This window comes from Anarrhichthys ocellatus, unplaced genomic scaffold (assembly GCF_004355925.1).
Source record: "Anarrhichthys ocellatus isolate YVR2014 unplaced genomic scaffold, GSC_Weel_1.0 scaffold22, whole genome shotgun sequence".
Classification (NCBI taxonomy): Eukaryota; Metazoa; Chordata; class Actinopteri; order Perciformes; family Anarhichadidae; genus Anarrhichthys; species Anarrhichthys ocellatus.
In genome coordinates, this window is record NW_022280052.1 from 6331320 (window position 1) to 6357744 (window position 26425).

General features: G+C 42.3%; 2 protein-coding genes across 3 annotated transcripts in view; one reads left to right on the forward strand and one right to left on the reverse strand.

Annotated features, from left to right (window-relative positions):
* Window positions 1–26425, reverse strand: part of psmd1 (proteasome 26S subunit, non-ATPase 1) — a 33506-nt gene that overhangs the window by 2022 nt on the left and 5059 nt on the right. Inside the window, exons 13-23 of the mRNA XM_031859632.1 lie at window positions 26218–26329; window positions 25751–25947; window positions 25453–25548; window positions 24858–24922; window positions 11337–11451; window positions 8558–8674; window positions 7560–7662; window positions 3542–3711; window positions 2568–2660; window positions 2135–2221; window positions 70–276 (exon numbers count right to left, since the gene is read on the reverse strand). Of these exons, the coding sequence (XP_031715492.1) occupies window positions 70–276; window positions 2135–2221; window positions 2568–2660; window positions 3542–3711; window positions 7560–7662; window positions 8558–8674; window positions 11337–11451; window positions 24858–24922; window positions 25453–25548; window positions 25751–25947; window positions 26218–26329 (1362 nt within the window). The remainder of the gene's footprint in view (window positions 1–69; window positions 277–2134; window positions 2222–2567; window positions 2661–3541; window positions 3712–7559; window positions 7663–8557; window positions 8675–11336; window positions 11452–24857; window positions 24923–25452; window positions 25549–25750; window positions 25948–26217; window positions 26330–26425) is intronic.
* htr2b (5-hydroxytryptamine (serotonin) receptor 2B, G protein-coupled) lies at window positions 16243–22955 on the forward strand. 2 transcript variants are annotated; one of them, XM_031859633.1, is made up of 4 exons: window positions 16243–16737; window positions 17303–17913; window positions 19960–20160; window positions 21086–22955. In XM_031859633.1, the coding sequence occupies exons 2-4, from the start codon at window positions 17652–17654 to the stop codon at window positions 22036–22038; spliced, it is 1416 nt and encodes a 471-aa protein (XP_031715493.1). In that variant the 5' UTR covers window positions 16243–16737; window positions 17303–17651; the 3' UTR covers window positions 22039–22955. The 2 variants fall into 2 exon arrangements, with proteins under 2 accessions (XP_031715493.1, XP_031715495.1); XM_031859635.1 differs by lacking the exon at window positions 16243–16737 and having other exon boundaries at window positions 17236–17913.

Sequence of the window (26425 nt, forward strand, 5' to 3'; positions counted from 1 at the left end):
GAGAGAGAGACAGAGAGAGAGAGACAGGCAGACAGAGAGAGAGACAGGCAGGCAGACGTGTGTTGTTACCGGTTTGAAGGGCTGGTAGCGGCAGGTCTCGGGCATGTTGAGGACTTTGAGCTGAGCCGGCATCACCCTGGCCGGGTTCTCCAAGAGCTGGAAGTTTGGCTCCGCCTCTTTCTTCTTCTCCTTTTCCTTCTCTTTCTCCTTCTCCTCTTTCTCTCCCTTCTCCTTCTCTTTCTCCTTTTCCTTCTCCTTCTCTGCCTCCTGGACCTCCTGTGAGAGAGAAGCAGCATGTTCTGCATCAGGACTACTGGGATTATTTTTCATAATGCCCTAGTAGTGTGTGTGTGTGCGCGCGCGTGTGAGTTTTTTATCTGTACTGTTCTTATCCCCGATCGTTTCTGGCATTTCACACATTTATTTTGACCTCTCTATTGGTGTGTATATTATACTTTGTCTTTTATGTAGAAAAAAAGGCCTAAAACACAAAATCAATTCAGATACTTCGTAGGGGAAAATTGCTTATCATCCACAATTATGACACTTTTAAACCCACTATAATCAGAATCTATTTGTGAAGTATACATTTGTCATTATTTGATAGTTCAGAGGAGTTATGAGTAATACACTATTGGGATTCAGTCGTGCTATTGATGGCCAGTGATTTGTAAGGATATCAGGCCGACACTGGAGACCCATGAACAAGACACCGAAGGACAGAAGGTGCCGAGGAAAGAACAACTTTTGTATTTCAAGACCAAAGTACGTCCTCTCCTGCAGATGAGGCTGTCTTTTCTCCTCTGGCTCGGTTTCTAAAGGGAGGCGTCAGGTGCAAATACTAAAGTATATACTATAGACTAGAGTGGTAGTACTACTTGTACTTGGCCTGTTTGGCCTTTTATTATAACATCAGCAGTCAATGTCTTGAATATTCTTATCCTTAGCCTTGTAACCAGTAAATGTTATACACACACACACTCCTAAAAATAATAATAAAAACTGTATTTTAGGGCAACAATTGTTAATATGTTGATTATTTTATCAATAATAGATTGCGTATAATATGTCAGATTTCATAGAAAAATGTCCATACATTTTTTTCCAGAGTTAGTCATGTATTCATCAATACCCCGTGTACTTTCCCCAACATTTTATTCCCATCTCAATCAAAACAGATTTCAGCGTTGATACATTTAGTAAGGATACCACAGCGACGCTTTCAAAGGAAAATAAACGAGCTAAACATAAACTAAAACGGTCAAAACCAAAGCCTGCTCGATAAAGCTGTCGAGAAAATGACGACGAGTGAATTGTGAACCGTCTGACCTCCGTGTGAGCAGATTCCTCCTCCTTCAAAAACCCGAGCCGTTTGGAGGCCGGACATTTCCAAGCTCGTCTCTCAGCACCGGAGCGGAGATGTAGCGTGTCAGAGCGGATCAAACGCGCCGCTAACGCCCACAGAAAAATCACCCTGAACGCTACACCGGCTCCGGGCTGACAGAGTCTCTCCGTGAACACACTGGGTGTGGGCGAGTGAAAAGAACTAAATATAAAAAAGGTAGCTGTGTGCGCGTGTTTTGTCAAAGAGCAAAAAGAGACTGCCTCAGATACACCATTAAGTAGCTGGATATTTAGGATTTTACCTGCATACCAGCAGGTGCTCAATGAAGTGTGTCATTCCTCTTTCTGCAGTCTGGAAAAGACACATGGTGGTACGTAAAGCTTAAACTAAAGACATCACTACCAGGACACTCGCTGGGGCTGCTCTGCCATGTGGTCCGTCGTAAAAGTAATGCCGGTACAAACACACCGCAGAGCGCACACCTGAATATTATACGGTCTCTCGCCCGACCTTCAGAGCAGTGTCTGAGTCCAACAATGTAATAAATCCGTTACTTCAAAGACATTGGAAGGGTTTAAAATTGTCAAATTGTTTGACTTTAGGCAGACCGCCATTAAAATGGGCTCATTTAGGGAACATCGTTGTGTTACAGTAGATACAACTCTACTCTAGATGAACTAAAGTAAAGCAGTGTTGCTGTGAGTGAAAACAAACAAGGAAATAAATTAAAATTTTTAGTAATGGGGGGAGAGAGTGTTTTTTTTCTGAGGGCTGTGCATTTCAACTCACCACCTCCATCTTCTCCTCCTCCTTCTCTTTCTTTTCCTTCTCCTTCTTCTTGGCTTTGGCTGTGATGGAGAGAACAGCGGTGGATACCTGCCATGCACACAGAGAGAGCAGCGATGTTTCCACAGTGTAAGACAACACCAGAGACACTCAGACCTTCTGCAAACACGGCTTAAAATGTACAGAACTCCTCAACCACAGAATAAACGCTGCTCGGTCTTTCATTACATTCTCCGAGAGCATCTACGATTGTGAAAGTGAGAAAAATAGGCCAGAGATGCTGAAATAATAAATACAACAGGCAAGAAAGTGATGAGGGTTCGGGTTAAAGATGATGCACAAATCAATACGAAGTGAGGTTGGCTTTGCTCAACTAATCATTTGAGAAAAAGGAAAAGTAAAACAAGCAGATCTGTCGTGGTGCCGTAGTTCTCACCTTCTCCTTCTCTTTCTCTTTGGGAACCTCCAGAGCTGGTGGGTAGGCGAAGGTGGAGGGCTTACAGTTAGAGCGGTACTGCACCTTGGGCATCTGAACAGGAAGAGAGAAGAAGAGAAGAAGTTTAGCAACTTAACACGACGTAACCACGATCTGCCCGCCAGATACACTACACTACTATCCACCCAGTGTAATTTGGGTTAAATCTAAAAAAGTGTTCATCAATCAAACCGTTTTACACTCTTGTCACTGGAAAGAGCTCGGCTTAGTTGGGTTTTGAAGTTAAATGTGTCTTTCTAGACAAAAGAAAGAAACACTCACTACAACATCCTCCCTCACTTATTAGCTGCAGGCGTAATTTAATGTGAAAATGAAAAAGCGGCCCGTCAGCTTTACCTAGATAAACATAAAGGAAGTTCTCCGGCCAGAGCAGCACCAGGTGCCTTCTGTTTAGTGTGAGCCTTCAAGTGATAACAGTGTTCTGAAAGTAAATGACTCAACGGTCCCTCTGATCCAACAGAGCACACGATGTGTGACCAGGGACACCAAATAACTCAGCTGTTTGACTGCAGTGTGGAGGCAGAAAGAGACTTCTCACGTATTCTCATCGATATATTCTTCATTTACGAGAACAACTTGTAAATGAAGAGGATGTTCCCCGTCCAGCGGTGAAGTCTGTGCAGACTCGTGCTGTGTAGTTAAACAGGTGCTGACGAGCCTTTGGCACAAAGTCTGTTAAACCCTGCTGTCCCCCCCTCCCCTCTGCTCTCTCTCCCCGCTGTATTATTTGGGTCTTTACACCAACTGTATTCTCCAGGGCCTTGTAAAGCTGGGGCTGCACAACACAATAAAGAGTGTGAGAGTCTCTGGTGTCTGACACTTGATGGGCGATATCCCTTAATTCACGGCACCTGTTTAGGATCCCAATGTCACCGTGACACACCAAATCACAGCGAGTCGAGCCACTTCAGTACCTTGAGGTCCTTGTTGAGACCGATTATAGCAGTTGGTTGGAAGGCCAATGACAAGAAGTGGGAGAGGGGGAACCAGAACCAGAACTGGGTGAAGACCAGCAGGCCGACCAGTGACGGCATGTGAGTGTGACCGGTCCTGGACTGCAGAGAGATGGTCACGTTACGTCCACCTGTACGACAGAGGAGGGGGAGAGGGTTTCAGGCACAAACAGACATGACATTGGTCCTTCACCAGATGACACACCAGCTAAAAACTAATGTTATACAAAGTAACTAAAGTAGAATATGATAAACTTATTATTTCCCCCCACATGAACATGTAGAGTGAACACACTAGAAGTTATACAGCGTGTGCTAATTGTTATGCGTCACATCTCTCTGATAAAAACATACTTGCTGCCACAGTATTTACAGACTGCTGGTGATATAATGTATATGTAAAAATACATGCTGTTCAGTAGAGGACAATTTAACTGCAGGTAGAAAACTGTGTTTGATCTGTGAGTGAAACCACTGCCACCAGTAGCACTCGACACAACCTGCCCGTTTATAGATTGCTGTGAGCAAAGGCAGTTGGAGGCAGGAACGTAATCGTTAAAACATCTCCACACTGATTGCTCATTGTGTCCACTTGGCACAGGAGCGGTAAGATGAAGGGGTGGGAGGTTAATGAGGGCACCGACCAGGACGGTCACCACCCCGAGGAGGTCGTCTTTTGACTTCAAGTTATCTGATCTGTTGATCCCATGGGTAAAATATTACAGCGACAAACTGACGAGCCAATTAAACCCAAGATTGCATTGTCTAGTGCATCCTGCATAGAAGAAGAAACTGCATTCATTATCATCAGATGTGAGCTACAAAGGAGATCAACAATTAATCTACACCGTTAGAGGTTTGACAGCTGCCTTAAAATAACAGACGCCGCTACTAATTATAATTATAGATTACTTCAGCATTTCTCAATCTGGACACTATTTTCTTATGGGGACAACAATTTTTTGGGAAATGGGTCCAGTATACGACAGCCCCTAAACGGGCTGCAATGTAATCGCTCGGGGATATTCTGTATCGTCAATTTACGTCCACTATAAAGTGCTCGCTTTTAAATCACCGACCGGCTCAGATTGTTATCGTAAGTGTCTGATAACATTATGGAAATGAGACGACAGATCTACTACTTTCCCTCGGTCTGGTCTTTTTGCTACCGAGTGAGACTTGTTGTCGGAAGACGGTGGAAATGAGAGTGAGAGTTTGAGACCCAATGTCATGGCTCACTATTTAGCCGATTTCGAGGATGTAAATGTGACGTGAGATTTCAGAATGAGACCCGGACAATAACAAACAGACTGGATCAAGTGAAAGGTGACGAAAACATTTGTCTGTAGCGTTCCCGCTCAATACTGGACCATCTTCAAAGATTGTTGCCCCAACGAGTCACAATAACACAAACGCATGGGTAAATAGGGTCCAGGTTGAAAAATACCAAAGCTCCCCTTTAAGGCTGAGAGTTGAAGCCTCGGTGTGGTTATTCATGGTGAACGCGCGTGTGCTGGACAAAAGGTTGGCATCAGCTTGTCTGCAGAGCTGAACAAAAAGAGTGCGATGAATAGGGGTCAAGGGTGCTCCTTGGAGCAGCACCAAAGATTAAGAGACCTCTCGTGGCCTTTGTGGAACAAACGATAAAGAGGGACTGCAGAAGGGAAGACAAAGGGAGGAAGAGACGGTAGGAGGCGACCAGGATGAATCTGTCATTTCTTTAGGGAGCAAAATAAATACTAGGGCGTATCCCTTCCAGATAAAAATGAGATCTTCCCAGACAATACCAGTTAAATCATCTGCTGTCTTTGAGCTCTGGGGCCTCATCTTGACATCTGAACTGGTGTTGAAACCGCTCCAGTCCCGCAGATTGAACGTTGGCCAGAATGAGCCACGAGGTCCGCTTGCTGCGCCACAACTGGGTGCTTTAGGGTCTCTTAAAAACTTCAGAGGTTGAGAGCACTTGACTAGCAGGTCCTCCCCCTCACCCACCCAACCACTGTTTTTGCCAACTCTACGTTTGGTGGGCCAATTTTCATTCCAATAAGTTCGTGAGGGAGGCACGGGGATGGGAGTGAATCCTCGTGAGGGGTTGTATGACAAAATCAACAAGCAACTTGCTCGCTGTGTCGCTTTAAAAAAAAAAAAGAAAAGAAAGGTGAAACCAACCAAATCCTGTCAAACAGAAGATAATGTGTTTTTCTCCCTGAATAAAGCTAATTAAAGGAGGGAAAGTCTATCTAGACGAACATGTAGGGGTGAGAAAACGAGCAAAAGAGCGTGATGTTTCCCGGGTAATTATCGGCAGTGATCGTGAAACTGACCTCTAACCGCTTCCGCCCGTCAAATTAAACACAATTACCCGAGCACCTCAAAATCGGCGAACCCCGTAGAAGAACCAGAATACTTAAAACATTCACGACACACAAGCTTGAGCGTGTCCGACACTCGTACAGGAGGAGTGGTGTTTCTTGCATGAATGTGTTTAAACTGTGAGGGTCACACTGAACTGTACTGAAAACACGGGTGAAGCACTGAGAATTAAGAGTTTGGCATGACAAGCCGAGGGAGAGTGGGGAGTGCATCTGCTGTGTGAAAAATGAAACCAGTGGTTTTGTCTGGACGGTCTCACGCAGGGTCATCTTGGCGTTCTGCTGACTTTATTACGATCAATGCGCCCGATTTGATATGCGATCCATTCCGTCATCGAGACGGCCAACCTGCTCAGAACAAAAATAACGCGTCGAATCATGCTCCAGGAGGGGCGGAGCTAATTAAGAGGCAATTGTATGGCTGATGAAAAACATTCATGAGTCACAATATCAAAAAAAAAAAAAAAAAAAACACATTCACTGCACTTATCCTTTCAAGTAACGGTGCAAATACTTGAGATAGACTTCACTTTGTGTAAGTTGAAAACACCAGATAGTGTATTTTGACAGCGGTGTGTAAACAGAGCTGGTTTCTTTCTGGCTCACGGGGTTTTATGTTAGTGCTAGAAAATGGATTTCTGCTGCAGCCTGCATTGAGGGTTTGTGTATACATGTGAATATGTGGGTGCTCTGTGTGTACGCGAGTGTGTAGCTCTCCACGTGATGATGTGCAGCTCTCTAGGACCACACACACACACACACACACAAACAAACATATGCGGCACGCTTGTGTCCACAAACACTCGCACATACATACAAACACAGAGACCATCAGAGAAACAGTAATCGCCAGTGGGAGACCAACAGCCCATGTGGCTGAGAGCAGAGCGGAGCTGAGAGGTAGGAGCGCCAGGTGCTAATGCACCTTAGCATGATCTGTTCCAGAGACACAGTGCACGGGTGGCCAACCGGAGAGGGTTACTTTGGGTTCGCTCGAGCGTTAAGGAACTCAAATGACGACATACACAGCAAACCACAAACCCACATTAAGGTGAGAGCACTTCACTTGTTTTACAGTGTAATTAAGAATGTGGGTCATTTGGAATCCCCCTGAGGGTTGAGGGCACAGAGGCAAGTGGGACCACATATTGGTTTGATCTCCTGCTCAGTGGCAGACATGGATACATCCATCGCCTACTGGTGAGATCAAGCTGGTGTCTTGAACAGACTACATTAGTAGGGATGGGCATTATAGGCAGAAGTACTACTTGATAATCACTGGGAACTATTTGATCATTATTCGAAGATCACCAGCACATTGTCCAATCTAACTCTATGAATTAAGGGTTTATTATGAGCAAATTGTTGGAACTAAGGATGCACCGGTCAAACTTTTTCAGTTCCGATACAGATACCTGGGCTTCGGGTACCGGCCAATGTCAGTATGTTACAAATTATGCCACATGCCACGTTTTCAAGACGAGACGATACATAAACTATTCTATTATTTTACAATTGATTGAGTATTCAAAAATCCTGACCCCTCCCTACCACCGGCCTGTATGAACAGCTAAATATGTCTTGTGCACGTTTGTTTCGAGACTCACCTGCATCGAGGATTCCCTGAGCCAGGATGGCTCCAAACTTGGCCATGACGTCATCATGCTTGTCGTTGATCACCTTCGCATAAAGCTGCCTGAACTGGTTAACCTAAAATAGTGTGTGGGGGGGAGGACATGTTAACGTACGTCACAGAACTGATGGTGTGACACCAATGACCAAATACAACATTTAATTTGTTAAAATACAAATTTTGACTCGAGAAGAATTGTCAAAATGTGAATTTTAACATGTTGTATGACATTCATTTACACCAATAAGTGCAAGTCTGTTCAATTCTGTGACTCCTTGTTAGAGGCTCTTTAAATTAAGGGGAAGATACGTTTCACAAATCGCAGTACAGCCTGTGACAGCCACATTCAAACTGCTGTCAGCACAATATTCAAACCAAAGCCACGTCAGCATGGCCACGCCCATGATGATGCTGTAATACCTGTGGGAGTCCCGGCACTAACAGCAGATCTCGAGCACCACGGTGAAACCTTGAGTAAACACTGTGCTGCGTAGTTAGCAGTCAAATTGGGCCAATTTACCACTTTAAAACTAGAGGCCCGAGACCTGTCTACAACTTGGAAATTACATAGAGAGGGACTTTGAAATAAACAGTCATGGATAGAATACCATCCGACATTCCACTGTTTGAAAAGAAACTGCCTCGAGCACAATCCTGCATACCGCCTTGAGCTTTAAGGACTGTTGCTGTGGAGATGAGTGTCTCTAAAAATGTGTCTGGCAAATCTTAACTGTCTATGACAACGTACGAGGTGCTCCAAGGGTGAGTGCGTGCAGTTATACCAGGACTAGTCACTCTCCAGCCTTCCGTGACACGGACATCTGATGCTTTCTGCTTTTGGTCAAGTCTTCCTCCTCACTCTTTAAGAACAGGAGGAACTCTTCCAGACCAAAGCTATTGCTGAGTAAAGATCTGCTAGACCTATGAAAGAGGTCTAGCAGATCCTGGCTCCACAAACGTTTCGGATCTTACCTTAGGACAGGTGACTTCGGACTGCTGGATCATGATGAGGGCAGAGGCAATGAGGGCGCCCTGTCTCACATAATTCACCGGGTCATTAGTCATCGGCTCAAGCAGATTGATCGCCTCCTGTGGAGATAAAAGGCAGAGCAGAAAAGTTGGTAATCTGGTTTAAAATCAAGTGTACTTTCAGTAATTGCCTATTTACAAGCTGCACAACTCTTATGGGTCTTGTAATTAATCATCTACTGCCTGTAAGCCACTTTCACATTGGGAAGCAAGGAATGGCTCATCAAAGTAGATCTTTGATGTAAATAAACAATGATTCAATCAAATGAATTTCCCATGTATGCATTTCAAACGAGGATAAGGACCAGCTCCTTAAAGGTGAAATGTAAAAGAATATTGATCTCTCTCTTGACTGATCACTCTCTGCAGTGTTTAGTTTATATCTGTGATGAAAATTAGGACCAAAAACATTGCTGCAAGTAGGACTATACACTTTTCACTGACCGAGCAAATGTTTATTACTTCAGAAAATCTCAAGTCTCAAGGCCGAGCCCTCCGCAGCCCAACAGTGAGTCTTAGAACCATCATTTGGGGATGAAAGTTGTCAGAATGGTTGCTGTACCGTTTAAATTGGTAGCGATAGATGTCCTGTGCATTCCCCACATTTCAATGGCGAAAAGACGATTTCACATATATTTGTTTCGCTCTCAAAAGGCATCGAGGGGGACAAAGGATTTTTGCTATGAAGCAGGTGGCTATGCTAAAAATGCTAAATAAAAGTAACAATAATGGACACTACTACAAACTTTAAGCGCGCCTTTGCAAGGCTACTCGTTTAGTACAACCTAAAAAAAGATGGAATAATGACCTCTTAAGTGACAATGATCATTTTATGCATTTCACTCCAAACATTTATATTTCATATTTTGCCATTTCCAAATGAGCAGATCAGTGCAACAGTTGAATACAAGGAACAACACATCATTATCAACAGAGGCAACCAGACCACACACATCAATACAATTAGTGTCATCCATATCTGGTTACCCAGGAAAACTGAGTTACGAGAGGCCCCGCCTTTTTTAAGTTCCCTCCAATGATCACTGTGAATGTAAAAAAGAGGGACGACCGCCTCTTTCCTTCTTGTATTTCTAAACTCCCCTCTGTCCTCAGCTGAGCAGTAATGGCTGTAACACGCACCACCAGACTCAGAGGGAGGCGTCAGCTCCGCAGAGGAAAGAGAAAAACTGGGACGATGACAGCGGAGGTAAAATAAACCCTGTTTCATCTGTGCTCTGGGCTCAGCTGGCTGAGACAGCCATGTACCCGGATGATAAGTTGGAGCGCAAAGCCAACACCAGTCCACCACATCCTGTTCCCGATAGGCTGTCGAGGGGTTTAATTGAGAGTATTTACTGTCAGACCCAATCAGCTGAGAGGGATGACACATAATGTGGTTTGCTTAAGATCCTCTTAATCCACGTACAGCGGTGGACTATTTTCTTCAGGCTCTCGCCTCAGAGTGAGCTGAACTTTAAATTACATTCAATTCAGTTCTGCTAAAAACTGGCTACAGGCTTGTGTAAATAAATGGAACAGTGCCGAACACACTTTATCACGACACAATTTCCACATATATTTATATAAAGTGTATCATATGACGGTATTCTGAAATGGTGGTTGGTTTTTGGTGAACAATGCTTCCACCCAACTCATTAACCAGCTGAACAGTATTTAAGATTTTTTATTACGGCACAAAAGTAGCAAAACAAAACAGAAAAAGGTCAAACCGCTTCCCTGTGCAGTTCTTTCTTTTACGTTTTTCCTTCGACATACAAAGTAAAAAGAAGAAACATCCCAAGCCCAAGGTGTATAAATGATGGCGAAGGAATGTGCTCCCTCTTAATAAGTGACCCACTTCTCTTGCCACAACATCATTATTCTCACCAAGGACCTAATGTGCTAGAGGTCTTAATCTGGGAAAACTAAGCAGCGGTGCTTTGGAGCTGATCAGCTGCAGCATGTCTCGGGCCCGATCTGGTCCAAAAACATTCACTTTAGTGTTTCAAGGCTCAGGACGCAATGAGCCGTGACTCCGCTCCGGCTCTGCCACCTGAGCCTGATCAGCCCACATAGTTAGACAACTCGAGAACTGGCAGCACCTCGACTTCTGTCTTCTTCACTCTCCTTTTCGGACTCCAATGAACCCAAATGCGATGACAGGTTACAGCCTTGTGACTGTGAGCCAATTTGGACTATTTTATCAGCAAATCTACCGAGACCTTTCCACAATTTATGAGCTCCTCGGTGCTGCTGATATTCCATGGAAATCAAAGCTAATGTCAAAAGATTCCAAGTAGCTGCTTACTTTATTTTTTTAATCACTATATTCAGTAATTACGATAATGGTCTTTGATCAAACTCTGGCATGATTTGAAAATTGTCCTGAACCAGATGAGGTTCAAAAGAAGAGGACAGTCTTGTAGGATCATCTGAGGATAATTTAGGTTTGGTAAATAGGATTCACTCTTATATAGCATCTTTAATGAGAGCTGGAGCAGGAGACTTTCATTCTCACATAGTCGCCAGGCCTTTATTTTTCACCTCTTTTAATATATTTGTGTTATGTCAAACACAGTTGCATGTTTCACATTGAAAGTCCACAAACAGTTCAGACAGCAAACTTCCTATGCTTCCTGTTAAGCTTTTATGTTTAAAACACTGCGTTTAGTTTGCAGCAGTTCATCAGAGAAAAATAAAAAGTTACGGGGGAGGCACTCACCTTGTTGCCTGTCCCAGCACAGCAGATACCCAGGGCCATGGCAGCCCCACAGCGCACATGTGGGTTGTAGCTCTCTGACAAAAGAGACACCACACTGGGACACTGCTCAGGAGTCCTTAGAGAGACGGGGAGAAATTAAGAGCGAGTCAAGAATTGAAGTTAACCGGTAAACGACGAGTTGAGAAAAGGAGCACGAAGAATCTTTTGCTCTTTTCAAATGAAAAATGACAGCAGGTTGAGGAAAATGTCACCAACAAGTAAAGGTGATGCAATCAATTTCTGATATCCCAACTATTGTTTGTCTGTGGCACACGTGTGCAGGAAGCTTTTTACAAACTATGCCAGTGTTTTTCCATTAAGGACCTAGACTGTGGCGGTCTGCCACAGGTCTATTTTATCCCATCAGAGATTCAAGATGTCTACAGTTGTGGGTCACAACTGTAGACATCTTGAGGTGATGGGGAATGCTTGTATTGGCCATCTATCAAAAAGGATGGTATTTGCACCAATATGGTGCCATTTGTACAACATGGCACAAAGGGCTATGGACTAAATACCATAAAATTGTTTATGTCACAGGTGCATTTTGCATCTATAGAGTCCCTGTTATTAGAAAACGTGTAGAGAGAAGAGAAAAGTGGAACAGCATGGGTATGAAATGTGGGGCTTTGATTTATGTCCTTATTCATTTTCTGCCATTGGTGCAGCTGTGAAATAGAGAGAATATAATCAGTGAGCCAAACCATACTTAAGAATTCTTTCCACCTCTTCTACATTACAAAGTTTCTTTGTGGATGTTGGTTAAAATGTGCAAAGGAGTGGTCTACATTTATTTGTTTCCAAATGTTTATTACAAAAAAAATGTAATTGGAATATTCAAGATTTTGGGAATGTAGTAAAAAAAACAAAAGCACTAAATACGTTACTCATGCCTAACGTACTGTTGACTACATGACAAAAGCATTGAGAGTCAAAGTGTTGGCAGGAAAATACGCAATTATTCGACAATCCGGGTGAACTTGATGAGGTCTAAATGAGAGGCCAACGGTGCCGTTTGCTCTCCAGTCACAATGAAACACTCTGCAATCAGTACATGCCACATACATGCACCGCCTTGGTGATGAAAACTAATGTAGAGTCTCGTTGCATTAGATTTAGGTCACCAGGTGTGAATGCCAACTTTGCCAGGCATCAATATGGTGGTCTCCTGATCTCAACAAAAAGATTCATGAGATTAAATAGTAATGTTTAGTGTTGTGGGTATTTGTTGAATTGGTCCAACAGAGATACTTAAATTGAAATAAAGGGGCAAAAGGATGAGGCAATCAGTTTTATAACCAAGAATGCTATCTGACAATTTGCTTGTGAATGTAATTGCAAGCTATTATCACTAAAAATAAGAACAAAGTTTTGTAAGTCCAGTCAAGAAGCCAGCAACATAATCTCTGTGGTTTTACTTTCCACAATGTCACTTTGTGTAAACAGACCCAACAACACTTCCCTCCCACTGAGGAGGCTGCTGTAGTTTCTTACACATAACTAAACACTCATTGATCCAATAAAAGAAAGAAAAAGAACCAAGGCTACATCACCCGGCTGTACTTGGCCCTCAGCTTCTAAAACAGCTGGTTTGTGTTTCTGATTGATGATGCAGCGCTCAGCAATTAAATGGATAAAAACAGAAAACGATAAAGAAAACTAATAAATGAATACTAAAATAAATAATAACTGTGCTTAATACATTTGTCAGTTCATACGCTAAATGAAAGGACTTCTAGCATAGCTGCTTTTACTAGCTCAGATTTTATTAGACTGAACCAAATAAAACTTCAAACGCAAGTTAAGAAAGAGTATAAAACAAAAAAATTATTGCAATGGCTACAGCTACATTTCATTGAGCCCTAAATAGTGAAATACGAGAAGGTGACCAAGACGATCGAGTCCCTCTGTTTCCATTCAACACACCATTAATAGCTTTGCCTAAATGTACAATAAGGAGGGGAAAGGATTTGGGTTCAGCCTCCATTGATTTGAACCAATAAATAGCCTCAATAGATTCCTGTACATCGATATACTGTAGTGGCATGTTCTCCAAGTATAATCTCCACTAGTGTGTTAACAATTAAAAGCTCTACAGCAGGGGTCTTCAACATTTTTCAGGCCAAGGACCCCCAAACTGATAGAGAGATGGAGCAGGGACCCCCATGACTATATATATTGTATAAAAGGTGTTTTATATTAAATGGGCCTAGTACCGTGTATAAACATACCTCTTTATTGTGCATTCAATACTAAGCTATTCAAATAATACACAGGTTCATATGTTCATGTTTTTATTTTAAACATGTGCAAGGTACAGTGAGCAGGGAGGCCGTGCCACTGCCATTTATAAACAGACCTTGTCAGCTGATACCAATACCAATATCAACATTGTCTGTCAATTGCATGATAATCATGCATACAAGCTATTCAAATTGATGTTTTCATTTTAAACATAAATGTGGAAACGAAAAATTTGTGATGGCCTATTAGTGCCACTGCCATGCATAAAGATACCTGTTATCTTTCATACAATACTGAACTATTAAAATGGACAGATTCATGTTTAGAGAAAAAATAAATAAATAAATTCCAATCGTCTAATCAACCAAAATTTCGCAGACCCCCTGCAGTACATCCACGGACCCCCTGTTGAAGACCTCTGCTCTACGGGATAATCAAGATCACAAATGGCAATCATTGGGAGATCTAGATCATCTTTCAATTTCACCTTTGAGGCTACTTTATTCTATTGTGGTAGTCTGGTGATGCCCTTCAATCCATGCTTTGATACGGACCAGACTGTAAAACCTGTTAATTATAGGATGAAAAAGTATGAACCGGGCCATCAAAAGTTCAAGTTATTTTTTAGCTGACTACAGCAGCTTGAAGCACAATTTGCGAAAACTTTGCAGTGGCTTTTTCAAATTGTTTAATCTAAAGCCTTCTCAACCCTTTCAAAGTAAAAGATAAGCTAATTACCTTCAACAACCGGCAAAATGGAAGAACTCGGCTGGAGAGAAGAAATAAATATCCAGCATTTGTTTAGTTTGAAAGGGCAGTGAAGCAATGACATCTGTATTTCAAGCCCGACTTAAACATCCTCATGATGTGTAATGGATTTAAAAACCTCACAATGAACTGAACTACTTGAAAACTCAAAGAGGTGAGAAGAGAAACGATAATTAGAATAGATTACATGAAACGCTTGCGAAAGGCTTGCAAGCGCACTCGGCCTGCTGTGGACATTTAAATTTATTCTTTTGGAAACGAATAACCATTTCCTACACCACGACAATGAACCCTTCAGCAGTGTACAGTGCTCCTGTAATTTATTGGTCATGCGAGCCAATTCAGAAATATTTACTTAAAAAGGTTACAAAAATGCTCCAGGCTTTTACTTGACTGGTTAATGGACGGTATGCTTATATGTGCATGCCTCACATGTATAATGGTGAGTGACAGAGGCTGATACAGCTGCAACCTAATAACTCCATCTGCCCCGGGAAGTAACACACACATTGAGAGGTAGGCCAAAAAATAAAAAAGCCGGAATAAAGCTTAGCTCAACAAATTATAGGTTGATTTTGACACATAAAATGTGATTGTTCCAGTTACTAATGCACTCGAATTGTCAGAGAGCAGATCTCATGAGCTTGCTTCCTGTCGGTTACAACCAGTCACCCAAATACATTGTGAAAGTACCTGGACAATGTTGTGTTAACAAACAAAGAGGCTGCATGGCTTTTAGAATTCAATTTAAAAACAAGAGAAACAAAAAGGGAAACGAGAGAGAAGCCCTGGAAGTATCAACAACGGATCTATTTTTTTAATAATATTGACAATTTGCAAATTTCCAAAAGAACATATTACTAATAGAAATGTCACAACAACAGTAAGTGCTGATTGCTACAGCAGTTTGAAAGTGTAGATCTGTCAACTAAGGTTGCAATCTGAGTCAGTAAGGTTGGTTTTCATTCAAAAATGTGCCCGTGCGTCATGCATTTGATGTGGTGTGAGCTGAAGTCAGCATGCTGTTAGCAGCCCACCTTTAGCTGTACCTTGTATCATGAAAAAAATATATATCAAGAAGCTGTGGAGGTGGGCTGGGTGATGTTTCACAGTAGCCCCACCAGGTCAGCTCAAAGCGATCAAAAATTAAGACATGCACTCGCCTTCTTCTGACATTAGCGCTGCAGTAGAAACTCCTGGGACTGAACATACTAAACACATTTGAAATGGGTGAACAAAAGGAGCCCGAATGGGGTATTAGTACCATAAGCAAAGTAGGAGGCATGCTCACACTAAAACATTTGCTCTACTGCCGACTCTGTCCTGGGAGACCTCCGGGTACACAGATCTATGTGGGGAGTTATTGGCAGTATTTCACACATTTTCCTGAGAAGAATCATCATCTGGTTACTGTAAACCTCAGGCATATTTTATTACAACATCTTTGAACATTTTGCATCTCCTTTTAAAAGCAAAACATTGAGAACACATTTCAACAGGCAGAAAGAGCAGGAGGAACAACAAACGGGGTCTAAATTTCAAAAATGACTTCCCCGAGCTTAATGAGCGCACGCTGGATGAAATTAAAAAAAAAAAAAAAAAACCGCTATGGGGGTGCAAGTACAATTTTCAAGCACCTTACAACACAGAGGGCTTCTTCCAATACACCACTACTACATCCCCCCACCACTGCTCGCTTCAGATGGAGGACAGAACAGAAAGTGACAAATATAAACAGTGGGACGGCTGTGTTGAGGGAAATTACCTCCCAGAACCTCTGGCACACTGCCAGCACCAAGACATTCATCTGTTTTATACACAGTCCGACTCACAAGCTAGATAGAGGGGAGGGAGGGGGAGGAGTGAGAGAGCAAACGAGACGGGAGAGTGTGCGGGCGGATCGCAGGCTGTGAACGAGATGCAGCGAGTGGGAGAGAGACGAAGGAGCCACAACATCTGAAAGTTTTAAACCAATGATCGCGGTCGGTGATGCGAGGCAAGACTGGGGGTTCCTCCAACATGTGGAAGAAAAACAAATTCCACATCATGGACTGCTTCAGACAGAGACAGATTTAGGTTCCACCGCTGAGAGAGGGCATTCTCCGTCACGTTATTATTTTGGGGAGGGAGGAAATGTAAAGGCGAGATAGGGGGCTTTAAAAAAAGATATTAAAGTGAGGAGGCTACGGAGATTGAAATGCATCGGGGCCTCAAGCTGCACTGTTCTCCGAGAACTAAATATTGCTTTAGTGTTTATGAAAGTGAACACGTAGCGGCACGGAAAAATACTCGAGGAGTTACTCGACATCGACAAGGATTTAAATGAACATCAGCTGTTACTCAGGAGCAGGTAAGAAACCAAGCAAAATCATTTTAATGCTAATTGACAGTGTTTTCTTTTAATTATTGATCAAGTTTGATTCTTTGTCAACGCTTCCACGGCCAGTCGTGTGCACGTCTGTGTAGACTTGATACGTACAGAGTGATGCAAGCCGTGTACCTTGAATTTAAAGCTTCATGGAGATTTTTAATATCCGTTTTTATACATAAAAAAAACCTTCAATATCTCACATTATTGTACTAGTTTTATAAAAACAATGATTGCATTATTTTTTTACTTATCGTATGCATGTATAGAAACATGTTTCTATAGACATTTAAAGAATCTGTTCTTTATTTAAAAAAGAAACAGAAATTGCGAAAAGCCTTACAGCATTTTTCCGTATATTTTCCAACTCGTTTCCTAAAAATTGGTAAAGGAGTGGTGTGGAGTGTGGTGACCATTACCACAATATGGTAAAGACCCCCCTTCTCTCATCTTATAAACATCTCATTATACCACTATTCAGACAAATCAAAGCGAGCGGGTAACACGGTATCGCTGCTCCTTTAACAAATCTGTTTGTTCTTTTAAGTGGCACAGTGGACGACAAGAGCATCAACTCCCTGGGAAAGTGAGGACCCCCGCTAACGTCTCACCGCGGAAGTACTAATCGTGTCGGGATTATTGCCAGCATTGGAGTTTGAAGTGGAAACCCGTTTGTTTTTTTAATTCCCTCCAAACAGTGGATCCTCTACTGATTTTGAGCTACTTTCTTTTGGTTCGTCCAGTGCAACAGGGATGAAGCATCCTGTGCATTGACCCCGAGCCACCACGCCCCCCACACTGCGTCCTTGCCCGAGGGACACAGTGACCATGCTGACCGAGTGTCCAACACCAGAAGGATCAGAGCCCCGACCCGCGCTAAGGCCCGCTGCAGCACCATGTCTCAAGCAGTCGCATCTGAGCTCGAGGCTAACGGCTCACAGTCTGGAGGAGAAGCCGAGGTTAAGCTGAAATGGGCCGCCCTGCTCATCGTCATGGTCATAGTCCCCACTATCGGAGGGAACATCCTGGTCATTCTCGCCGTGTCACTTGAAAGAAAGCTGCAGAACGCCACTAACTACTTTCTAATGTCGCTTGCTGTGGCTGATCTGTTGGTGGGACTCCTCGTGATGCCCGTTGCCCTCCTCACTGTTCTCTACGGTAAGTTAAGAACGGGGTCGTGCGTTGGAAAACCCGGTTTATCTTTGAAACAAACCTGTACCGCAAAATAGTAATAAATACTTGACTCGACCTGGAAAAACATCTCCCGGATACATTTCTTGGCAACATTCTAATGAAATGATAAATGACATTACCCTGACATAACACCCATAAACCATTACTAGAAAAGGACAGCAACGATTTAAAGTGAGTGTGAAGAGCGTCTGTGGGGCGACATTTTACAAAAAGTCCCCCATTAAATTGAAACCTTTCTTAATCTTAATATTCATGCAAGCATACTTACAGACAGCTAGGGAGGATAAAAATAGTTTGTGAGCAAGACTAGATACAATCTTGACTATCGCTAAACAAATTATTCTCGATGAAATATAACGAGAGATAATGGAAAATAAACATGCTACTTCCTGTGGCAGTGCTTTGGTGGCTGTTGCACAGCACTACTGGTCTGTGTGATCATTACCCATAGAAATAAAAACGGGTTTATTTTAATTCCCGCGACAGTGCTGTGTAAATACAGCTGCAATGGAACCGATTCAGACTTCTATTCTCTACGCATTAACTCAACTGCAAAACACTGAGCTATGGCCAAGCTCGCCATTAATTAAACAGGAGGATAATGAGCCAGATCATTATGATGTCTCTCGCGCAGATAGGAGTGGAGTATAGCGTGATCTGTGGTCTAAAAGAAAAATCATGTTTTGCATGAGAACTGTCGCTCTGAAAGGCCTTCACGAGTCTGCTCACAGGTGCTGCTTTCATCTCTCCCTGATGCAGAGGCTCCATGAATAAGAACCATGCGGTTCATCGACTATTGCATCTCTACTTGTAATAAATCCGTCTATATGCGGTCCACATTGGGATCACATGGTTTATCTCTGCCCTGATGAAAAAAACCCCTAATCCTTAGGTTGAGAATAAGTGCAGTAAAGGTGTGAAAGCATTCATGCGCGCCATATTAATTATACATTTTTTTCTACTTCTCTGTTCTGTTTTATGTTTATATGGCAATGAGTTTTGGTTCATTAAATACAAGCCACAAACAACAATACCACAGCATACAGAATGGTTTCAGCAGACAGTCATCTATGGAGAAAATACAGCCAATACACAGACTGAATACAAAAGAATTAAATAACCGCAGATGAGTTTAGTAAACCAACAACAACAAAGCAATAATATTCATTCCTACCCACTGACCACGGCCTTGTGTAATCAGAGATCTAATACCCTCTGTGAAACAATCTTTCATTTTCAAAAGCAAACTTTCTTTTCCTTACTGTGTGTTCACATATACACAATGTAAAATCATAAAAATCTAGCGCTGGGCCCATTGCAGAGGGCTAACCAAAAGGTTACCGATTCAAAGTTTATAAATCCAATTAAACAAATAAAAATGTCACTCTTGTACAGCTACTTGGACCTTTGAAGTTACACTGTTTATTGAACTCGGCATTGGGACTAAACACATCTCAAAGTATATCTTTGGTACGTGTTTTGTCAATGAATAAGCCTTCCAGATGAAAGCTAATCAAAACTATGACTCAAAATATCCACTTGTGACTAGAAAGTGGTGCAAGGAAAAGAAGGGGAGGGTGGCATACCAAAAGATAATTATGCAAAGGAATATTTCCGACAATGTCAATGTGTGACAGGACAAATGCCAGAACAATTACTTGCCAATTTTATGCCTGGAAGTGAAAATAAACACTACCGTTGAGCATCGTCTGCGGCCCATCTACATAAAGAGCTTTTAGCTCCGTAAACAGTCAGTGAACCGTCCTTTTTCCAGTAAAGTCATTCCTCACAGAGATAAACAAACACCAATCTTTTGCATGAGTGCTACTTCTAATCCCATGCCGTTGTGGTACATCTCCCATAACTGGTGGTTTGCAGGATCACAATTATTTTTGGAATGAAACTATACCACACAAGTACATCGTAGAGACACAACCACAGATAAGTGATTGAAAACGACAGCATATTGTGCAGAGTGATGAACTAATTTGCTTCTCATCTTCTCTTTAGACTCTGACTGGCCTCTTCCGGAGCCCCTCTGCCCTATTTGGCTTTTCCTCGATGTGCTCTTCTCCACCGCATCCATCATGCACCTATGCGCCATTTCACTGGATCGCTACATTGCCATCAAGAAGCCAATCCAACACAGCCAGTACAAATCGAGAGCCAAAGCGATGGTGAAGATTGCACTGGTGTGGCTCATATCCATTTGTAAGCATAACAACTCAGATTTCCCTCAACTTTTACAACTCTGCAGGAGTCTTTACTTTGATTAGTCATTTCTCAGGAACAGTCGGATGTCTTGGCAGACCTGGTTAAAAGACAAAGTAATATTTGCCAGATGCAATAAAAGTAGATACTGTATAAAACAGCAATCTGCCAGCTGCAGTGTTTATGTGAAGGAGGTGGGGTGGTTGAGGGGATGGGACTGTATTCTCACACTTTATCAGTAACAGTGAATGAAGCCAGTCTTTAGGAGACAACCCAGTCAAAATTCATGAGCAACTGGAGTTTGACCAAAGGGCAATGTGCCTTGTGCATCCAAAGCAAATGAAATGTGTCCCTAGGTGAAAAAGTGCTTTGTTTTAATAATGTAAATCGTAGCTTCTGTCCATTATGCTTAACGCTAGAGTGTAAAAAATATGGCCGAATTCACTGAGGCATCACTGCTCAATGCTCTATGCCCAGTACTCGGTCCACTAAAAGCACTCTGTTTGCCTGGTGGATTTCATTTCATTTGAGCTTCATTTAACGACTAAAGCCAGAAGATCAGACAGAATGAAGTGAGCAGCACTTCAACTACAGTCAGAGTAAAAACTATTCTACTGTTGCTCGTATTAGGAAGGATCATAGCAAGCCATGGGTGATTAGTTTACTTGGTTTTTAAAATGCAAAAGGAAATCCTCCAATCAGAACATGCCTGGTAAAAACTGTGCTTTAATTAAACATGAATCTTTTGTGTATTTCTACGACTACCATCATACGTAGAATTAAAGTTTAACACAGGAATGTCTTTCCCTCAGATGAAAACCAAAAACTTCTGTAATTAGCATTGAAAAAATAAATAAATAATAATACTACAAAAAAAATAGAGCATTAATATTTGGAAATACTAACTGTCCTTCTCATTTTCCAGGTATTGCAATCCCAATTCCGATTAAGGGGCTTAAGAACCACCATCTTCCCAACAACGTCACCTTCAACAGTAACCACACATGCATGCTGAAAACAGACACCTTCCACAAGTTCATCATGTTTGGCTCCTTGGCGGCATTCTTCATCCCGCTGACCATCATGATGGTCATCTACCTGCTTACAGTCCAGGTGTTGCGCAAAAAGGTGTATTTGCTCAGGTCAAGGGTGACTCAGCGCTTTAGCTACCCGACAGTCTCCACAGTCTTTCAAAGGGAACAGGCTGCGACTCCACCTCAAGCAGAGCAACTTCACAATCTGGACAGCAGACTTCCCAGGATGCAAGAAAAAACATATGCGGATGCAACAAACTCTCCTACAAGAGATGAAATATCCTTTCGGAGAATGTCGACAATTGGCAAGAAGTCAATGCAGACTCTAAGCAATGAGCAGCGCGCCTCAAAGGTGCTCGGCATCGTCTTCCTCCTGTTCGTAGTCATGTGGTGCCCCTTTTTCATCACCAATATCACCTCTGTGCTATGCACCAGCTGTGATGTTCGTGTAATAGCCCGCCTCATGGAGATCTTTGTCTGGGTGGGTTACGTGTCATCGGGCATCAACCCGTTGGTCTACACCCTATTCAACAAAACTTTCAGGCAAGCGTTCACGCGTTACATGACCTGTAATTACAAAACCTCTGCTAGCCACGGTCCAGGAAGGCACCCGAGGGCATCAAACGCGGATCGGACCCGTACACGGATTTCATTCAGATCTTCCGTGGCAGAAAACTCTAAACTGTTCATGAAGCGTGGAATGAAGAACGGCATGGTTAGCTACCAAAGTCCACTGAGGAGCCGGCAAGAACCTGTACAGTCCTCCAGCGGTGTTTTGCTAGACACAATGCTTCTGACTGAATATGAAGGCGGTAAGCAGGAAGAACATGTTAGCTGTGTATAGAAATACCAGACAATTGAATAATAGGGAGCACTTTAAAATGGATCATATTTATGATCTGACCTTTTTTTTTTTTTAATCTCTTTAAAGATGACGGCTAGCCCCACAGCTAACATTCTGAATCTGCTGTTACTCTCAATTTGATTGACAAATAATTTAATGCCAGTGCTCACTGTAAACTAAAAGAAAAGGCAATATTATCAATTATGATCATTTCAGAAACACACGTCATGCATAAGTCAAACTCTACTGTTATATATGTGAATATATGGTCAACATATGTCTCACTGGGCCTTTAACACAGGCCAAATGAATAATGTGAATGCTCAAAGACAGCCAGACAGCACATAGCGTACCAGAAGAGAGTTTGGGTATTCAAACGTTATCAAACCTTGTGATGACCTGTAACAGGTACACTAGAACACAGGAGTACGTCCTCGTCTATGAAAAATCAAAAGTCGACAAACTTCTGGCCGCCAGACAAACATGTTAGGAATGAAGACATAATGATAACCTTTAAATTCTCTGTGCAGACATGCAATGTCTATGCTGATCCTTTCTCGTTGGGCTATTTGAATATGCTGTTAACCATCTCAGACCACATGCTTTTATATTTTGTTAAGACAAAAGACTCTACCTTTCAAATCTTTTCTGCAGCAGACACATGAAATACATTGCACTCTTGAAATTATACTTATTGCATCTGCTGGACCTTTGAGGAGCACTCTTGTATGTGTATTGCAGGCTGATGTTTTGACATGTTAGACGTTTTCAAAATAAATGACTGTAAAAGAACAAAATCCAGATAAAATATAAACCTCAATGTGTTCAACTAGATATTTTCTGTGTTGCTGTTCTGAAAGAAAACTGAACAAATAGTTTCTTTTACTGTCAATATCTACATTATTATGCTTCTTTATTTCAACAGTACGTAACTTTTTTTAAATCAGCAAATAGTAAATACCAGAATACTCATAACTCAGAAAACTGTGGGACAGTGTACTTAGCATTATATTCACAGTCCTTTTGTAGCAGTTTTGTAAGCCAGAATACAGAGGCCATAAAAATAAATAATAGTTTAAACAACATAAAAGAAACAGAGTTAATCAAATATAGAGATTTAGATAACACTCCACCAGCTTGGTATGAGAGTTTGGAGTGTGACCGAATCAGTCTCATTGTTAACAAACGTCCCTTTATAAGAATAGAGACTTAAGACAAAAGACGTTAAAGCGGACGTTTGTGTGTGCTGGTGTACATGTCGGGGAGTGGAGGGAGTTCTCCTTGAGCCATTAGGAAGTTGGAGAACTGACTTGTTCTGGTTGAGAAGTCTTTCTAAACACAGTGAAGATTTACACAAAGTTTATCTAGCGGCCAATTGATCACATAGCCTTGTTTGGGCTTAAAATGTACACCCTGATATTTGTTGATTGGCTGGGCGCTCTGTCGGACACAGCTCTGGTCTCCGAGTGATGAATCACTATAAATAGCTTGGGAAGAGAATGTGTGAGTTAGGGCTGGGCGGTATACCGGTTCAACCGGTATACCGGTTTCAATTTCCCGTATGATATGAATTTTTCATATACCGTCATACCAGTGCACAGCTGAAACAACTTCTGTTGCTCTTCAACAGGCAGCAAAATATATTTTTCGCTGCTAGGACTGCTACGGACAGAGCTAGTTGTCTTACCTGTATTGAGTGGGAACCCTAGTAGTCATGGTTTACTTTATAACTGTATAACAACAATTAACAACCCACAACTAATGCTCTTTAACAGGGCAAAACACCACAACTCAACAGTTTGTGACAGATAAACAATTTGTAGCACTAATAATTGTACATTTATAAAATTTCTCCGCCGAACTGCATGCTGGGTAAAGCTCGCTAACAGTCTGCTAACAGCTGGGAGAGGCTCTGTCACTCCAGTAACGTTACATTAAAGAACAGAAAAGAGCGATGCAGGATGAACAAAGACTGAACAATAAAAGGTATTTAGGTCAGACACATATGCAACGCTGATTACCATAATATGTGTGGTATTTGTTATAAATGTACATAGACGGTGATAAGAAGCTGCACATGTAGCGGCTTCTTCTTCTTCAAATTCCATTGGCGGATGGCAACCAACTTGCAGAGTGCATACCACCACCTACTGTACCAGAGTGTGCATTTTCGGGGTAACGTTTTCTTCACTGTTCAGATAGATAGATAGAGAGAGAAATAAACCTAAACAACACCTACTAAAACTAAATCCTACGGTCTAATCCCGTTTATTTCCATGGAGGGGCTTAGGACCCAGGGGAATGTAGGTGAAGAAAACAGGAAGTGACGGAACGGAAGACACGCCACACAAACGCTGGCCTGCCGTTTCTTTTCGGCGTTAATTAATTAATGCTTTAACACGGAAAAAAATACCGTGATATAAAAATACCGTGATATGCATTTTTGGTCATACCGCCCAGCCCTAGTGTGAGTGACAGTACGTCCAGCTTCCCCTGACACGGGAATACCGTCCATGAATACCAGGGAGTCATTGTAAATCCCACACAACAGTTCCATCTTAATTCTCCTATCACACCAGAGACAAGGTGTTCATATTCTACTACATCTCGAGTACCAAAACTAAAAAGGAGCAAAACAGAAGCAAGAATAATGAAAAACAAATGCTTCATTTTAAAAATACTACAAGGGGATTGCAATGGTTCACAAAAAAGCAGTACCGTGTCTCCAGTTTGCATAATGCTACTTCAAAAGAGAAAGTCCTCTGGTGCATGCGAGGAAAGGAGTGTTTAGAGCTCAAGTAAATAAGTCGGGTCCTTACCTGAACAAGATGAAGCCAATGGACTCGACGGCAGCCCTTCGGACATCATCATTCACGTCACTCACCTTAAGTAAGAGAATGAAAGAACTCAAGTAACCAAAGATGATACTGAGACTCATCAAATCCTGCAATTAACTAGCTAACTTTAATAATGTAGCTCCCTTTCAGTTCACGGTAAAGAAATATGCTCCTCTATCACACCATCTAATAACTTCAGCTTGTATAAGGTGCCACCTACAGGACAACAAGTTTTCCACACCCCAGAAGTATGTTGCATTTGCACTGAAAGCCCAATGAATGGCATGTACATTAATTCACTTTAAAGTCATAACCCTATGTTTTTTCACGTTTAAGTTACGTGTTGCATCGTTAACCTTACAGTGAATTCAGGCACAAACAGGAAACCCCCGATGTGCTATGTTAAAGCTGAATCACATTAGAGCCTAGTATGGATTATATAAACAATCATAATCACCATATTAAAGTGATTTCAATCAAGCTGCCAGCCACAGTCGTGCAGCCCTGGCTTTTGGCATCGCTTCACAGCCAAAATGATAAACCAGTCTTCTACTCTGTGAAATAATTTGTTACTTACTGCGACATGTAGCAGGCGTCGGATGGCCTTGTTGTTACCAGAGCCGCAGTAGGCCATGCCCACTGTGTACATTCCAGAGCGCCGCAGGATGGGGTCCTGTCATGGATAATGAAGGAAAGCAGAGCTTTGAGACTTTGTGGATGGAGTCACAACTACGATCAACAAAGTTTGAGTCATTATGCACATCTAGCCGGTATAGAAGGAGTCTTGGCACAACGTTAAGAGGAATAGCCTCCCTGTGTTGCATTAGGACAATAAATGATCCCAGACATGCTTTCTGGTGGCTTTTCGGCCTTACCTTGTCTCTACAGAGGCTTTCAATGAGGGTATCCGCCTCCTCCATGCGTCCGTACATGACCATAGCAATTCCCACAGCCAGACCGCGCAAGATCTTCTCGTGCTGCGTCTCCTGAGCGTAGCCCACCATGTCCTCGATGGCCTGGGCTGACTTGGAGCCCAGCATGACCAGACCCAGGGCCAGGCCTGCAGCTTCACCTGAGGGGTTACACGATATTGTCAGCATGGCTTGTTCATCAACATACCTTTACTAGTGTACACAACTAAATGATATTTAACAGTACTGCATATCAGAGACATTGGCCGATTAACATTCATACAGTAGTAGACACTTTTCTCTATATTTGTTTAGCCAAATCTGAATAATAATACTAAAGATTTTATGTTTAGTAAGCAGAGTGGTCAGGACCAAAAACTGGTTCGCCCCCCCTGCATTTCAAAAATGTATTTTGTCCGAGGCTGACGCACCAGTAACAGCATCATCCTGGTACAGGTTGGACTTGAGAAGGTCGTAAACATCCTGTCTGGCTGTTCCCAACGCTGCCAAGCCAAGACCGAGGGCGCCACCATGACGGACAATCTGTGAAACAGAAGAAGAAAAACAGACCATGAGAGGTGGAACACTGAAACATAAATGAAGCGCCTGAAACAGTGACTTAAACTAGCGGCTGGTCTC